The 18,034-nt window shown below is 44.2% G+C and overlaps 1 protein-coding gene across 1 annotated transcript in view; it reads left to right on the forward strand.

The window, feature by feature from the left end:
• Nucleotides 1–2,583: 2,583 nt before the first annotated feature.
• LOC128124526 (protein FRA10AC1 homolog) overlaps nucleotides 2,584–18,034 on the forward strand; it is a 51,051-nt gene continuing 35,600 nt past the window's right edge. The window contains exon 1 of the mRNA XM_052760924.1: nucleotides 2,584–2,801. Coding sequence (XP_052616884.1) covers nucleotides 2,646–2,801 — 156 coding nt within the window. The 5' untranslated portion in view covers nucleotides 2,584–2,645. The remainder of the gene's footprint in view (nucleotides 2,802–18,034) is intronic.

Below are 18,034 nucleotides of genomic sequence, written 5' to 3' on the forward strand. Positions count from 1 at the left end.
TTTAAGAGGGTCCAATCTCCTGATATGTCATCTTCCTGATTGTCCTAGACACACTCCAGTATGTTTTCCAGGACTCCTAAAACATCTTTAACAGTCCCATCATAGAATCAGTCCGTGTTATACAGATTTGCCTTGGAGGCTCCCCTCTATGGATTTGAAAGGCTATCTATTCTATGTGACATTATAAGTCATTAGAGCTACTGTGAGGCTATCACTGATCTGCCAGACACTGAAACTATGACCGTGGCTCCATTTTTCTTCCTGAGCTTAAAATTGATATAAATAGTAGCACTCTAGGGCTTTTTGGTCATACCCTGAGGCAGTGGAGACCGCTTTAGATTTTGATTTCTCTTTTCTCTGTTTAGTCCATGATGATGTTAGAATCTTCAATGGCCCTGCCTTCCTGTAGCTCTTATCCGTCCACCACTACCTGAGTTATGTGTCCAGACAAATGAAGGTTGCTTAAGGTCTGGGTCTCCTGTTACTCTGTCTTAGGTCAGTTTCCTGTTCCTACATGCTCACCATCTCCTTCCCTTTCCATTTCTAAGAGTCTGCTTAAATGTTATCCCATTGAACGTGAGTGCAGGAGCCCCAGGTTTTATAGGAGGGAGAAGATTTTAAAAAGGATTCTGAGACTAGGGTAGTGTGGTAGTTCGAATATAATTGGTCCCTATAATCTCATAGAGAGTGGCACTATTAGGAGGTGTGGCTTTGTTGGAGTGGATATGGCCTTGTTGGAGGAAGTGTGTCACTGTGGGGGTGGGCTTTGAGGTTTCCTATGCTCAGGATACCACCTAGTGTCACAGTCGACTTCCTATTGCCTATAAGATGTAGGACTCTCAGCTCCATGTCTGCCTGCATGCTGCCATGCTCCCCTCCATGATGATAATGGACTGAACCTCTGAAACTGTAAGAGAGCCTCAACAATTAATTTTCTTATAAGAGTTGCTGTGGTCATGATGTCTCTTCACAGCAACAGAAACCCTAACTAAGACAGGTAGGCTGGATGCTGCATCTGCTAATCTAGGCATCTTGGAGCATGCCTGGACATGCTTCAAGGGCAAAGCAGCTCCATGTTAGTGTGTGTGTGTGTGTGTGTGTGTGTGTGTGTGTGTGTGTGTGTGTGTGTGTGTTTAAAGTTCTGTATTCCATGGACGATACAACCAGAAGCTCACACCTGTTTGGTCCAAGCTATCCAAGGGTGGCCAAAGAAGGAGGGAAAAGGAGAAGGAGAAGGAGGTGGGGAGAGAAATGGGAAGAATGAGGAGTGAGATGGAAGGAGAGAGAGGAAGAGAGGGAGGGAGGGAAAAAGAGAGAAAGAGAGAGCATTTAAGTCCTTAAGTCTTTAGACTCTAGGACTTTGGGACTGGCCAGTCTTTATGGTTTCTTTTGTGAAGTGTTAACCAGTTAACAATTAGTAAATTCACTATTCTAGGCTCTGCTTCTAGAACTCTGGGTCTTATTCACAAGGTAAATACCTATTAAGAACAAGACAAAGTGTCCCCATCAACAAAATAAAAATTTATAGTCACAATGTAAACAATAAGACAAACGTGGCCCGCTTCGCTCTAAAGGCCTGTGAAGCAGGATGTGCTAATGAAGTTGACAAAATAAAACACTTCAGTTCCCTTTCTCAGCTCCTTCCTCCTAGTGCTGGTGCACTGAAGTCATGCAGTAATTGCTCACTGAGTACTACTGTATGAGGAACATTCTGGAAGATGCTGGAGATGATGCGGGGGCAGGCAGAGTGTTTCATGACCTCAGGGAGCTGTGAGGCTATACCCAGGAGGTCGTGTTCTCAGAAGTTCTCTGGGCTGTGTTAGGAGGTACCCAAAAGCATTAGTTTCCCCCCCCCCCATCCCCCACAGGGGAACAGAGTAGTTTGAATTCGAATGGAGAGAGAATTGTTAATTTGATATTTAAGATGGAAGGACAAGTGTGTGTTTGTCTCACTCCCTTGGGTTTGTGAGGAGCAGCCAGCATCACTGATTGTCAACTGTTGGTGGTAACCTTTCCATTTTTCTCTATTGAAAACGTGTAATTTAATGTGAAGTATCTATTAGTGGACTATGAGCTGGAAGAATTCTCGGGATAATGAACTTGATTTTCCATTTGAAAAGCAATTCACATTCACGAAGCATCTTTTATAAAGGAAACTCGGAGCAAAGTGGCTCCCATATACTATCTCAATTGACCTCACCAACGCCTCTGAAGTGAGCATCATTAGCTGGCTTTTATAGACATCAAGAGGAAATGGCAGCCCAGGGCTCTGGATGGTGTTGGTTCACTTCTGCTAGATGAATAACTTATTATCTTGTTCCCTTGGGTTGAATTTTTATAAGCATGTTAATATTAACACCTGCATTGCATTTGCACAATTCAACTCCTCAGAGCCTGGGTCATCTGTCTTTTCTGGCTACCGTGCTCACCATGTGCTGTTAATAGCCTCATATGTAATCGTTTGTAAGCCCAAATCTCTGCAGCCCAACTTGCTTTTGTTCTAGACTAGATCAATAGCAATCCGGCCTCCAGAAGTCCAACCCATTTCTTCGTGCACAGGGTCTCTCTGGGGTGATGCTGCTTGGTCAGAGCAAGGGACATTGGCACTCTCATGCCAGAGGGATTATGGTGGTTACAGTGGCCTCATGCTCCTCTGGAGACTGAAGAGTTTAGGATGTAGGTGCCTTTACCACCTACCTTGCCTGGAGCTCCGTGCCACTCGGTCGTCCGGAGTCAACAATAGGCAAGGGGACAGAAGGAACACACAAAGAAGAAAAGATCCAGGTCTGAATGTCTGCAGAGTGAGTTGGAGATATTTTCAAAATCCTCAGGAAGCGGCCCAAACGAACCGGGGGTGGGGGGGGGGCGGGGGGGGGCAGCAGACGAAGCTGGAAGCAGGTGCTTACTTAATTGCTCCAGCTGCTGCCAAGTGTTTGGCACAGTCCCCCTCGTTTTTCAGTGATTGGCACGGGTACTTGTTTCATTTTTTCAGCTGAAGCATCTTGGAACCCTCCCCTCTCTTCCTCTCATTTTTACGGGAAAGGGAGCAGGCAGTTTTTCTTTCAAAAACTGCAAATAAACCCAGTTCCTTAGACATATTATTATTATTTGCCTCAAAACAACACATTGACTGTAGAAAGGGAAATTAGCTTAAATGTAATTCGGTGTTTGATTTGATTTCACCAATGTTGCCATGGGTGGAAATTTTAATTTGCCTCAGAGGGTTTGAGCCAACGCTTCCGACCCATCTCGTGATTTTGATTTCTGAATTGTGTATCTGAGCCCGTCGCCTCCTCAAGTGTTATGTCTTTAAGAGGCGGTTATTCCCCCACTGATGAGACACATTCGTTTTGCTATCTGGCTTCCCTTTAAATCTGGAAGGCAAACGTTGCAAAAATATTGGCTTCGGGTTCTTTTATGATTTATCATCCCTCAAATATTTATGAAAAGTAAAAGCCGTGGTGAAATCTTAGTAGGAACGTTGTGCCAAAACCAGGCCAAGCAACCAGGAGGAATGCAGAAATACATAAGATGTGGTCTTCCCCCTTCAGCAGGTTTGGTCCCTGAAGGAATGTAAACTGAGACTGAGGGAAACATGTTCAGAAAGAGGAACCATTGTGGTGTGGTAGAGAAAGGCCCACACATATCAATTACTGCTGCTGACAGATAGAACATAAAGAATACGAAAATTCTCCCCTTTCTAAAATAATTTTGCTTGGAGAATGCTATTCACTTATTGAACTGATGGAGATGTTTGTGTTGTGAGGCATCTTCTGCTGGCGGATGGTGGTTTTGAGTTTAAAACATTTTAGTTTTGAACTCTTGTTTGATTCTGTTCCAAGAAGAGGGAAGGGGCCGGGCGGTGGTGGCGCACGCCTTTAATCCCAGCACTCGGGAGGCAGAGCCAGGCGGATCTCTGTGAGTTCGAGGCCAGCCTGGACTACCAAGTGAGTTCCAGGAAAGGCGCAAAGCTACACAGAGAAACCCTGTCTCAAAAAAACCAAAAAAAAAAAAAAAAAAAGAAGAGGGAAGGGGGAAGCTGGTGTCCTGAGGGCATTAGGGGACCTGGGTCTGGTTTCATTTTCAGGTGAGCCACTCAAGGTTTTGGTTCCCCATGGCCTAGCCTGGGTGACTTCCCTGGTTCCTTTCAGTATGAATGATCTGAGTGTGGTGTCTCAAACTTTGTCCTTGATGGGTCTAGTGCTCCCCTACAGGGAGCAAAGGAAACCCCAAGCCTGAGGAAGTGTCCCAGGCACCAGAAAGAGAGAGGGAAGAAAGAGTATTTGGGCTTCTGAGTTCTCAACTTTAAATCCCAAACCCTTTGTAGAAAGCCTGGAGGTCAAAGCCACTCATTTTTGAACCCCTTCTAAGTCCCTAATTCCCGGGGGTGTTGCATTGGCTTTTAAGAATATTAGTGCATGAACTGGACAAAAAATACACAGATGTTGAAAAGATCAACAAGCTGGTTCAAGGTTGTGCTCGATTGTGTCTATACATAAGCCTTGAAGATGAAGGTAAGTGAAGTGAGGTCTAGGGAGCTGCCTATAGAAGAAAGTGCCACAGGGTGTGGAGGGAGGAGGGCTCTGTTTCTCTCCATGGCTCTTTGTTTGTGCTAACACTCCCAGACTGCTAATAAACTTTACCTTGAATCAGTGGGCGGAGTCAGCGATTGGCTGAATGGAATTAGTCAAAGAGGTTTTGGAGGACCTAGATAGCGGGGCACAGAAAGATATAAGGAGGGGCTTAGAGAGAGAGATTCACAGCTCTTTTGATCTGGGAAGCTTGGAAAGTTAGAATCAGCTGATCATTCCTTCAACGCTCTTTGGGTCTATCAGATTTTTACCCCAATATCTGACTCCTGAGTTTTTATTAATAATAGAACAATATAGGTCAATGCTTCAGTTCTCTCTTGTTCTATTTCATAGGCAGCAGGGACCCAGACCCTGATTCCACATAAGCCCATAAGTTGCAGCTGGTCTCCCAGCAAGGCCCTCCCTTCTGAATCTTCCTGTCCAGGTGATGTATCCTGCCTCTTCCACAAATCCTGCTATCACCTCGATGGTTCCCTAGGCAGTCACTTACCATGTATCTCTGCCACCTGTCATTTTTCATCACAACTCTGTGTTCATTGTGTGTATGTACACATATATAAGATGTACAGGATGATGTTTTGTTGTAATTATAAATAATTACCAAAGTTAAGAAAATGTACACGTTCACACCTGCAGTTATATTTTTACGTGTGAGTCCACGTGTATACGCAAGTAGAAAGTTCCTAAAACCTGCATTCTTACTCAGTTTTCAATATCCAATACAATATAATTAGTCATGATACTATGAGATCTTGAGACTTCGAAGTCAAAGATTTCTGCTTTTACAGCTATCCCCCGGAGCCCAGTAGTTCTCAGACTTAAGGTATACAAGGACCACCTGGAGGGCTTGTTCAAACACAAATTGGGGCCTGGGATGACCACTCACTGGATAAAGTGCTTGCTGCACAAGCATGTGGATGTGAGCCAGGCATGGTGGTGCACATCTGTAACCTCAATGCTTGAGTGGGGAAAAGCGGGCCAGAGGCAGGCAGATTCCCTGAGCTTGCTGGCCAGAAAATCTAGCCAGTGAGCTCTGGGTTCATTGAGAGATCCTGTCTCAAAAAAATGAGATGGACTTCTAGACCCCACATAAGAACATATGCATGTGTACACTCATGAACACACACACACACACACACACACACACACACACACACACACACACACACACACATACAGACACAACCCCAAAACAGTCTCCCACACACAAATGCCCTCCAGAGTTTCTGATGCAGTAAGACTAGGGTGCTGCCTGAAGTGCATATCTAACATGCTCCAGGGTGGAGTTTGTTCTGGGGTCACATTGGTAGTTGTTACAATAAATCCTTCCTGGATTCTTAGGGACAGAGTGGCTAGCTTCCCATAAGCAATCTAGTGTCCATCCTTGGAACTTTCCTCTCATCCTCTCTGTGAACTAGCTCTCAGTCCTGTTGGCTTCCTTATGGTGTCTGCACCACAGAAACCTTACTGGTACTTCTTCCACTCACCCCCTGGTCTCTGCTGTTTAATTAAACTTCCTCTTACAAGTATAACCCTCCCTATCAACCTAACCACCTTTTCTCCTACTGCACATTTTCATTTTGAATTCATAATCTTCATCTGCTCTTTTGAGTCTTTATCCATATTATTTCCATTTTAATTACTAGAAAATCTTCACTTCTTCTCATACCCAATGAGATTTACTTTTTAATTAAAAAAAATGTGTGTGTGTGTGTGAGAGAGAGAGAGAGAGAGAGAGAGAGAGAGAGAGAGAGAGAGAGGAAGAGGAAGAGAGAGAGAGAGAGAGAGAGAGACAGGTAGGCCATGGTGCCATGGCACATGCATGGATGTCAGAGGACAATTTTATGGAGGCAATTTTCTCCTGCTCTCTCCTTCTACCTTTACCCGGGTTCCAAGGATCAAACTCAGGCCCTAAAGCTTGCATAGCAAGCCTCTTTACCTGTTGAGCCCTCTCACTGGCCCCCAGTGAATTTATTTACTATATAATAACTGTTATTTCCCAGTTATGCTGCAGGCATACACTAAGCACTACATAGTTTGTATACGGAGATAACTTATGTGACGGGTATCCTAAGTCAACCTTATGAATGAATTAGGTATTGCTTTATGGATGAAAACAAACAAAACAGACTCAGGGAAAACAAATAATTTATCCAATAGCCCAATGTTTTAGAACACTTCAGCTGCAGAAATTTTCCATATCCATGGAAGATGGATGTCAAGCCCCCTGGTCAGTGACTAAAACTGCACATAACATTCAACCTTATGTTTGCTGTGTTTTTGCCTCATACATACATACTATGGTAAAGGGAAGTTATAAGTTAAGCTATTAAGAGACTGACAATAAATAATAAAATAGAGAAACCATCACCATACTGTGAACAATGTGATATGTTTATAAACTGAGGGTTTCAGCACCAGAACGATAAACTGACAACATGACCCTTCCAAGTTATGGTTAGGCAAAAGGTTTTTATTGTAGATGGGAAAGAGGGTACAGCCAGAGGCAGCTGGAAGAGTCCAGAGCAGAGAGAGAAAGTAAATATGGCCAGCAGACTAGACCTGAGAGATAGAGAGGGAGAGAGGAAGACAGAGAAAGTGTGGGCAAAGGAGATCAAGAAGAGTGCGTAGCTGAAATAGCAGGGTTATAAGGAGAAATGAGTGGCTGGGCACGGGGAGAGGGGGAGGGAAGCCCAGGAGCTGGAGAAGTTAGGGTAAAGGGCAGGGTGAGAAGAGCCAGGATCCCAGCATAGACTCTGAAATGTATAACAGGTACTAGTGATACCCAGGGAGCCTAGTGGCCAGCGTGTGCTTTCGTATGATAATAGGCACCACAGACAGCCATCTGTCCCTTCTACCAGTGGTAAGGGAAATGGCTCCTTTGGTAGAGGGGGAACCAGCTTCACAAATTCCTGAGAAATATTGGCGTTTGTTTAATGCCAGAACTTGGACCTGACAATGTGAATATGGTCTCTCGCTTTCAAAAACTCTTCTGGATCTTTCTGAACTTAGTATACATTTTTTCCCCTTTCTGTATTAAGAATTTTTTTACATTTTTTTACTTAAAAGAATCACTTTCCCGCTTCCCTTTGGAGCGTCTGGATTGCCAACACCAATATTATTGCACTTTGGGGACTTTTAAAGTAAAACAAATGTTGCTTGAACATAAAACACTCTGGTACAATATTTCATGTGATAATGGGGGCCAGGGCCCCACTCAGCGACTAACAGGCAGGTAACATGTACAGTGTGCATACACTGGATGTAGGGATGGTTCACACAACCAGTCTGGTTGGAGCCAGTAAATCAAATGAGGACATGATGACTACAAGGCATGGTTGAGAAGAATAATGTTATTGTGGATATGAGGGAGAGTAAAGCCAGAGGCATCTGGAAGAGTCCAGACTGAACTGGGCCGAGGTGCAGGGGAAGCTAGAGAGAAAGAGAAGGAAGGGTGGGGGCCAGTGGACCAAAAGAGCCAAGAGTGAGCAGAGAGAGAGAGAGAGAGAGAGAGAGCGCTTGTGGCCAAAATGGCAGAGTTAATAAAAAAGAGAATCTGGGGAAAGGAACGGAAGTCCCTGGAATGAAGATGTTTAGGGTAGGGGCCATGGTGAGAAGAGCTAAAAGGAGCCAGGACTCTGTAACTTGTACTTGTGTTGGGAGAGATGGGAGGTCAGTATATGCTTTGGTGTGCTAATAGGCACCTCAGCCATTTTTCCTGAGTTTCTTTGGGACCTGACAGCCAGGTAGGCTGAGATTCTATTACGATACTTAACATGGCAAACAATTTAGAACTCATTAATTGTTTATCTCTGGTGTTTTTCCATTTAACATTTTGCACAGAAGTTGATGTCGGTTAGTAAAATCATCGACAGCAGAACTCTAGAGGCAGCAGGAGAACCCCTGAATACCGATTAAATCGCTCAGTTCTGGTTTCAATGGCAGAGGGTCTGAAGCAGATATTGTCAGCACCCACTGAATTCTTACCAGCCCTGAGTGACTCTGCTGTGGGCGTTCTCAGAACCACATTTTGAGAAACAGTCTTCTGTATTGACATAATTGGCAGCATCCTTTCTTTAAACACTTCCCTTTGGTTGCTATGATACACAGCCCCCCTTCCCCAAGTTCTGTGGGCTCTCCAATTCTGTTCTCCATCTCCCACTTCCTCTCCTGCCTATATCACTGCCCCCAGACTCTCCTGCTCCTTCCTCTGCTGTCTGTCCCCTGGGGCATGGCTCCAACTTGGGCAGATGGTTCCCAACCTTGCCCTTCTAGTGCCAACCTCCTGGTGAGATCCGTGGAGCCACACGGACTGATTTTGGAACAGAGATGCGCTTCATTCAGCCTGGGTCCAGGACTTAGCTGTGAGGCAGGTGACATTGACCCTGCTGCTCCATCACCCCCATCCCGTTCTTGGCCTTTCCTCATCCTCGAAGATCCCTCTGTGCTTTGCAGTTTTCTAATCTAATCAGCTCAGTGGGAAAGAGCTGATCATTTTACACTGTCACACTAATGTGTGGACTCTCCCAGTCATTTGCATTTGGAAAGCCTTTTATGGTCTTTGTGGTTTCAGCCCTGTTATTTCAGGCTTCCCTTAGCAGACAGGAGGATTCAGAAGGGCACTGACCGAGGGCGAAGGGGAGCTGGCTTGAGAAGGGTCGGCCCTTCTCTTCTTGGACATCTTCTTAGGAGCATAGACTGAAAACCAGCCAGTTAAACTGCTGGGAGGGCAGGACTTGGCCCTTCTGGGTCCTGGGCAAGGAGAAGTACCTGCAGCCTCTTCAGTCCTGTCCCTAGAAGCACAGAGGGTGAGGACACACTATAGAGTTGGCTGCTGGGCTGACTTCCTGCCACTCCTACCCATCCGCTTTGGCTGGCTCCCGTTTACCTGTCAGGTCTCAGCTTCAGTGTTCTCTCTTGGGAGCAGCCTGTCCTGGCAGCCTGCTAGAGGTTCGTTTTTTTTATTATTATTATTACTTTTTTGTGATCCTGTGTCAGCAACTGCTTGCCTTCCTTGCATTTATCACAGCTTGTAATTATTTGATTTACTTCTTCCTGTCTCCATGTGGAGAGTGAGGCTCGCAGGGTTGAGACCAAGCTGCCTCACAACACTTCTGGCACAACACTGGTTCATAAGAGCGATCAAATGCAGCAGGCCAGGCTGCATGATCAAACTCCACTACCCCGCAGTCGCTGAGCTGAAGCAAACTGTCCCCAGTAGCTATCCTGGTGCTGAAAGGCAGAGGCAATGGACAGCAGAGTGTTCCTGCTGTGTGCGGTGTGGAGAGTGCATTGGAGGGCAAAGGGCAAATTATGAAAGACTCTGGAGTAGCGCTCCCTCCACCCCACCCCACACCCAAGAAAGGAAAAGAAAAGAAAAAAAAAATGTTTCCCTATTTGCTTTGACGATACACACTGTTGAGTTGTTCAGAATTTACTGTCTTTGAACTATTTTACAATGCTGTAGGAAACTGATAGTGATACACATGATCCTTGTGTGTAAAGATGCCAGGAGGCTTTGCCCAGTAGAGGGGCAGTGGACATGTTCCCTGTGGCTATCAACCAGTTTTGCATCAATGTCTGAATGCATGCTAGCTTTCCTGACTGCCTATGTGTGCTCTTAAAATTCTCCTTCGAACCAGTCATAACATCTTACTGATGGCTTCATTAGCTAGTAAAATAAAATCTCTGACACATTAGTTTCATATTTGTATATAGTCAAATCCTGGCTTCTTAAAAGTGTTTTTTTTTATCTGAGCTTCATGAAAAATCAAGTATTTTGTGCATTAAAAGATGCTATCAAGAAAATGAAAAGCCTCCTACAAAATGGAAGAAAAAATGGGCAAATCATGTCTAGAATATGTGTCCAGAATACATAAAGAACTAAATTCACTAATACCAACAGCATCAGTGGCAAAAAAAAAAAAAAAACAATTAAAAATGGTCCAAGGTCTTGACTAGACAGCTCTCCAAAGACAATACAACGCATATGAAAATGTTACCAAAGTTGTTAGGGTCAAGGCCGGAGCTCTCCTGGCAAGAGAGCAAGAGCTGGGATCAACGGGAAAGAAGCAAGCTGGCAGAGAACAGAAGCCTTTCCCCATCTGGCTTCACATAACTAAATCAGGCTGCAGAAAAGTCCTTGACATATAAACCAGGGAGACAGATGCTATGTGAATGCCCCATAAAGGGGTGCACACCTTGTGGCTCAGCCCTCAGTTTCGGCTCTTCCCCCCAGTACTTGAGCCACTCCCATCCTCAGGAGTGTTCTCCCCTCTGTTTGTTTCTATTTCTGAACAAGTGCCCCTGGTGGACCCCTTTGATGGAGAACAGAAAAGCCTGGGATGGGGCGCCTTCTGAACTCAGATCTACAGCCTGGCAAGAAATGCATCCCCCACCCCCACCCCCACCCCCCGCCTTTTTCTGACTTGTTTTAATTGGCCAAAAGCCTAAGCATGCATTTCCTGACACCTTGGACTACCTCACTCTTTCTCTGAAGCCCTTCTCCTGCCATACAGCTGCTTGCAGACCAGCTGGTTTTCTCAGACCCGAACTCAAGAAAGCGTGCCTTTTTCTTTTCCTCTTCTCGGCCTCCTTCCTCTCCAAGGCTGCTGAGATTTATAGACTTCCTGGTTTTCTTTCAAACACTAATAAAATTGCTCCTGAGCCTCCTCCCAATTCTGTTTTAAAATTACCTTATCAGCAAACTATGAAGCCAGAAGGGAATGCCATACTCTGGTGACACCCGGGCCATCCTGACAGGCTCAGCCTCCCATCTCCTACAGGCCAATTAGAAAGTCAAGTCCTAGTGAGAGGCCCGGGTAGGAGATTTATTCAATGTAGCTACACTGGGAAGAGAAATAACTAAAGGGGACCAGTGAGCTGCTCCTGAAGACCATCTTCAGAGTCCTGACTTGAGGTTTAGGTTTAAGTAGAAAGCAAGAGATAGGCAGAGCTAAGCCACTCTGCTGGAATCCTGGTTTCACCCTTCACTGGCCCATCACCATCTTACACAGCTTCTCCCACAGGGTGGTCTGACAAGTTATCCTGACACACCACATTCCTCCTCTGGCTAGCAACAGACTTCAGCATTTTTCTGTCCCAGCATAAGATTCCAGAGGAAATTCTAATTCCCTTTTCAGTGTCATCTAATCAAAAGGAGGAGTATGCATGTACTTTGTCTTAGTTAGGGTTTATGTTGCTGTGGTGAGACACCATGGCCATGGCAACTCTTAGAAAGGTAATACATTTTATTTGGCTAGCTTACATTTTCAGAGGTTTAGTTCATTATCATTATGGTGTGACCTGGTGATACGCATGCAGACATGGTGTTGGAGAAGTAGCTGAGTGTCCTATATCTTGATTTACTGGCAACAGGAAGTGGTCTCAGTCACTGTGCATGGCTTGAGCATATATTAGACCTCAAAGCCCTCCTCCACATTAACACACTTTCCCCCAATAAGACCACACCTACTCCAACAAAGCCACACCATTTAATAGTGCCATTCCCTCTGGGGGACATTTTATTTTAAACCACCACACACTTGTCTAGAATATCCTTCCTCCTTCAGGATGATTTCAGTAATGTGCTTGGTGTTACTGGCCACATGAATGTACAAATCAAAACTACAGTGAGAAACCTTTCACACACGCTAGGATGTCTATAATGGTCATTTTTAAAAGGAGTAATAAATGTTGATTAGGATGTGGAGAATGTGGGAATATAAAATGGTGCTGTTGCTATTGTAAACAGGTTGGTGGTTTCTTAGAATATTAAACCTAGAATCTCCACATGATATGACAGTTACACCCCCAGTTGTAAATACAGAAGACTGAATGCAGAGATTTGACCACATGTTTGAATGACCATGACCATAGCAGCATTACTAACAGCAGCCAAAGGTGAAGTAATGTGAAGCCAGGTGAGGTGGTGCATACCTATGATCTCTGTACTCAGGAGGCTGAGGCAGGAAGATCATGAGTCAAGGCCAGCCTGGAGATCCTGTCACAAAAGGAAAAAAGGAAAGAGAGAGAGAGAGAGAGGTGGGGGGGGATGTTGTGGCATAATCTTTTCGTATACTGTGAAGATGTGTCTCTGACTAAGGCACTTTCTGATGGTCAGATGTACAGTATGGAGGACAGGTAACAAGCCATGTGGCAGAACATAGATTGCTATAAATGGGTTAATTTAAGTTATAAGAGCTAGTTGTGAACAAGCCTAAGCTAAGGCCAAGCATTCATAATTGATAAGAAGTCTCTGTGTCATTATTTGAATGCTGACAGTCCAAGAATGTCTGACTAGGAAGCTGACTTTGGCACCCAACGTGGGGCCACATATATCCACATAGAGTCTGAGAAAGCTGGGGAAAAAAGTATCCCAAGCCAGACACAGATTCTTAGTAACTGCTGTTTCCCAAGCAGGCCCAGTACTTGTGGTGTACAGAGGTGCTGCTCCTTTAAGAGGCCCTGCTGTGCAGCCAAGCACTAGGTAGAAATGCCTGCTGTAGCATAGGGCCCAACAACTTCCCAGAGCTGGAATGGTTAGGTTTTGCTGGGATGGTTGTCCCGGCTTCTGCTGCTGCCTACAGACCTGAGGCATGTGCTAACTGGAGCTGTTTGGCAGATGGCCTGGCCATCTAAGGTTTGGCTCACATTATTAGAGAAGGCTGCAGATGCACAAAAAGTACATCTAGACTGAGAAAACCTCTGAACAAGTACAGTATGCTTGAAAATGTGCCTAGATGCTGAGGAAAGAAAAGAATATGGGTATAGACAATCACAGAAAAATAGTTTAAAAATAATAAAGTCTTTAAAGAGAAAGTAAAGTTAATATATATGTACATACATACATACACACACATATATATACATACATACACACACACACACACACACACACACATATATATATATATATATATATATATATATATATATGCCACGTAAAGATGGGAAATATTATGACACAGGATGTCTGTATTCTGCATAGTGCTTTATTAACTTTAAATTTTTTTAATTCTAATGAACAAAAAAGCAACAGCTACTGAGAGACATTGGATTGTGGAAAAAAACTGCTAAATTAAGCCAGCTTATATATTTAAGGATGTCTTAACTTCAGAATGGAAGTCAAGAAATGTGTTGCATTGGGAGAGAGGTTATGCTTTTGTTTCCACAGGAAACAAAAAGCTATGTATTTCTTCAAAATGAATAAAGACCAGATTTGATGAGGGAGACCTCCTGAAAATCTTGACTGCCTACAGGAAGGAAGAAATCAAGAAAAACCACAAGACAGATGACATATATGCTGATCCTTCTTTAATGGGAACATCTGAGACTGAGACATGATAAATCTTGTTGGCTACAGAGTCCTTATGACTTATTATTACATGCCACCCTTTCATATGGCATGGATGGAGATTTATATTCCAGTTTGGCTATGCAGTCCAAACAGACTTATAAAATTGACAGATGTCCTTTACTTGCTCCAACATAGAGCAGAAAATCATCTTTAGCTGATTTGTGCATACTGCATATTCCATACTTGTGTTAATGCTGATATGTATGTTACCTTAAAAGTTTGTATGTTTTCAGAAAAAAAAAAAAAAAAAGGACCAGACACCAATGAAGACGAGTAGCCCAGGTGATCCAGCCTCTCAGACTACCTCTGTTGCAGGTTCCTCAAAAAAAATCTTCATTTAGAACAACTTCAAAGCTGATAGCCAAGATGACCCAGCCTCATAGACTACTCTAAGAGTTCAGATAAGCCCTGCACTTTCCCATCACACAGAGACTGGACAACAGCTACCTAGCTCTTCCAGGACTTTACCATCATCCCAATTTCTCAGGGTCCCCTAAAGATGCTGTTGCCCCAGATAAGAGGAAGTAATTTAAAGAACACTATGCCCACATTCCAGAGAGGTGGGGTGGGTGATTTTTGGTTGTTCAGTGTGGTGGTGTGGAAGCTGCCCCTACCGAGGGAAGAGCAGTGATCTTACTCTTGACTGATAGTAACTCTTGAATGGGGTCAATTCAGTGGATACCTAATTCCTACTGAGAGAGTAGACACCCGTAGCTAAGATTTGTGTCCTTAAAGAGACGTATTTTTCAACAATACGCTGTATGTCAGTAACTGCTGTACAGATTAGCATGCATAAGGACGCTGCTAAATAATAAGCCAAGCTGACCTTAACAGGAGGAGGTTTAGATAAAAAAGATTACAGTCAGGGGGAGAGGGACTGTTGCAAAGGGGACTTTTGCAATAGAGCACTGCTACCATAGGATCTCTGAGGAGTCAGGCAGAAAGGGGACTCTCTTACAGAGATGAAGAAACACAGCTGGGAAGAGCAGGGTGTGGAGAAATAGGACTTAAAGGAATAGTACATCAGAATGTCTCACTCGGGAGAGGCTGTGTGCTGGCTAGCCTGAGGGTGTTCAACATTCGGGGGCAGGGATCTGAAGAAAGGAGAAATGCTAACCAATGCTTGGCTAACAAGCACTTTCGTTTGTCAGGGAGCAGTGGAATAAATAAGCAGTTCCACCCATCATTTATGAGCCCAAGAGAGGGATTTGCTGAGTCTGGGTGGATTTGCTTTTATATCGCTTTTTCTCACAGCTGCGACAAATGCCGGACAGAAATCAATTTAAGGGAGGAAGGATTTGTTTTGGTTCAAAAGTTTGGTATAGTCCATCTCAGCAGGGAAGGCGTGAGGCAGGAGTGTGAGGAGGCTGGTCACATTACGTCCACAGTCAGGAAGCTTAGGGGAGCTGAGATGCTAGTATTCACCCATTCACTTTCTCTGTTTTGTTTGGTCTGGGACCCCCAGCTCACAGAACGGTGCTGTCTATATTCAGGACAGGTCTTCCCACTGCAGCTGAACATCTCTGTTAAGGCACTGACAGTTATAGGTTCGTCTCCTAGATCAAATTGACACCCAAACACATCACTTTCACTCCAGTCAAGTTGATAATCAAAACTGACTATCACAGCCTTTCTGTTGTCTTATTTAAGCAAGTGGGAAATAGTGATTCTTGATGGTAAACTATTTTCCAGAACACAAGAAAAGCTGGGGTAAGGAAGAGAAGAATCCCTTAAATGCTTACCCTGTTTTACAGCATCAAAGGCTGCAGCTAAACCCTAACATTGCCAACGTGCTCTGAGATGTGAATTAGATCTCTCCAATCTGGGTGACAGCTTTCTCTTCTGAGGTAGCACAGGCTTTAGTCCAGGGCTGGAGGACAGCCCTCTTTTTCTTAAATTCTTAAAACCTTAGATTTGTATTTTATTTTATGTGTATGGTCTTTTGCCTACAAACACATCTGTGTACCACATCCAGCCGAGGAAGAAGAGGCAGCAGATCCCCTAGAACTAGAGTTACAAATGGTTGTGAGCCACCATGTGGGTGCTGGGAATTGAACCTGGATCTTCTGGAAGAGCAGCCAGCACTCTGGTCTGTTAAGCCATCACTCCAGCTCTTTTGACTCTTCCCTTGAAGAGGTTCCCATGTCTGGCTTATCAGAAGCCTGTCTTACACTCTGGAGTCTACCCTAAAGCCCCAGTACAGGACTGAAGGCAATGGACTCTCCCTTTGGAGGAAGAGTTGTAGCCTATGGCCAGAACTCAGCTCACATTAGTGTTCCATTCCCAGAGGGCTTTGCTTTGATTTGTAAAGTTGTGTTAAAAAGCCCATATCAAGAATATTGATATCAAGAATATCCAATATCAAAGATATTGAATCTAAAAATCCAGATTTCTAACTTGTCTTGAAAAATGGATTCTCTAACAATTCTGGCCTGTACGCATTGCGTGTCTTCTAAACTGGTTAACAAAATCCCAGACAATGAAGTATGATACTCAATGTGTGTTTATAAAAACAGCTATTGCTTTGGATGCTGCTACTTCCGTATGGTCAATGGGAAGGGAAGCCAGAGCTCGCCATCCCCTGTCTACTCATCACTATTCACCTGACCGAGTCAGTCATTCACGTTTCCTGTGTGTGTGTCCATTTCCTGCAGTCAGCTATTTCCTCTAGCACCAGCACAGTGAGGAAATAGAAACTGTCTTTCAGAGACTTTGTGAGTCAAGACATCATTTGGGAGAAATCGCATCCAGTTCGTGCTGACTGGTCTCATAACTTGATGTCATTAACTTAAGGTCTTCTGTGCCCTTAACCACTTACCTGTACATCTAATTTATTTGTGCAAGTGCACCTGCCTCATGACCAACTTAGAGCTTATAAATTGTGAAGACACATGCTACTCAATGCTTGCTATCTCCTATATACCAAGAGAGGCTACTGGGAGTCATTTGTGGGTATGAGAGGCCTGAGGGAATATTCCCATACTCCTTTTCTTCAGGACACAAAGCTAACTTAACTTGGGGCATAGACTTAGTTCCTGTAGTCTAAGCATTTCTAACATGAAGTCTTTGATCTCAGAAGTCCTTGATCTCTGAGGTGTTTCTGGTTTCCCTTCTCAGGATAGGCTCCTTTCTGGCATCTCCATAGCTTCCTGGGTCCGTTCCTGTTCTTGCTCACTATAGGGTACTATAAAGCCTGTTACTGTGCTCTACTTATAGGAGACCCATGACCAGAGCCCCAAGCCTAGTCAGCCTTTGAAGAAAGGTCCAGGGACCCAGCACAGAGCCCCCTTCATTCCCATTAGCCTTTCCCCAGAGCAGTTCCTGGTGAGGCTTAAAACCTTGATAGCCTTAGATATCATATGACAAAAATTCAGCACATCAATTTTCCAAGGACATTTATTTTCCCTGAGCTCTGCCTTCTGTCTCATCTGTATACTAAGTAGCCTCCTATCTCTTGATCACAAGGTACCTCAACCACTGCTGCCTCACAGAAGGGTTTTACAGACAGTCCGTCTCTTCCGTTGTCTCCTGGGAACAGACCTAATAACTACAATCAGTTCATTTAGGTAGTTGGTGTACTGCTGTCTCTGCATCGTTTCCCAGTGCCCATTCAAATTGAAGTATTTACTCACCCCAGCCTGAACGGCAGCTTCCTCCAGGCTTTTACACAAGCGAGGGCATGACCTTTGGCCAGCTGGCCAAGGATATGGTTACACCCAATCTCTCTATCCAAGGCAGAGCTTTACTGTGAAGGTTCCCTAGATACTGTCAAGATCTGGGCTTGTGAAGTCCAAGCCAACTCTGCCAAGTTCAAGGTCTTCTGGGTACTGGCTGTGTTTTCTCAGCATTCACAGAGCTCTCCCTCGCTCTGTCTTGGTGCCTACAGGATGTTTGGTTTTGATTATGTGAGCATTTGTGTGATATGATTTCTGAAGACACGCTAAATTCTACCTACCTATTCTCCGATCTGTTTATTCATGCTTGAAATTGCTTTGACAAGATTTTCGTTTACAGTTAAAGTTGTTAAGAGCCATAGACAGTTATAGACATACAGACAAATCTATCATAGATATTATAAACATAT

Source organism: Peromyscus californicus, unplaced genomic scaffold (assembly GCF_007827085.1).
Source record: "Peromyscus californicus insignis strain IS unplaced genomic scaffold, ASM782708v3 Scaffold_4__1_contigs__length_199733344, whole genome shotgun sequence".
NCBI lineage: Eukaryota > Metazoa > Chordata > Mammalia > Rodentia > Cricetidae > Peromyscus > Peromyscus californicus.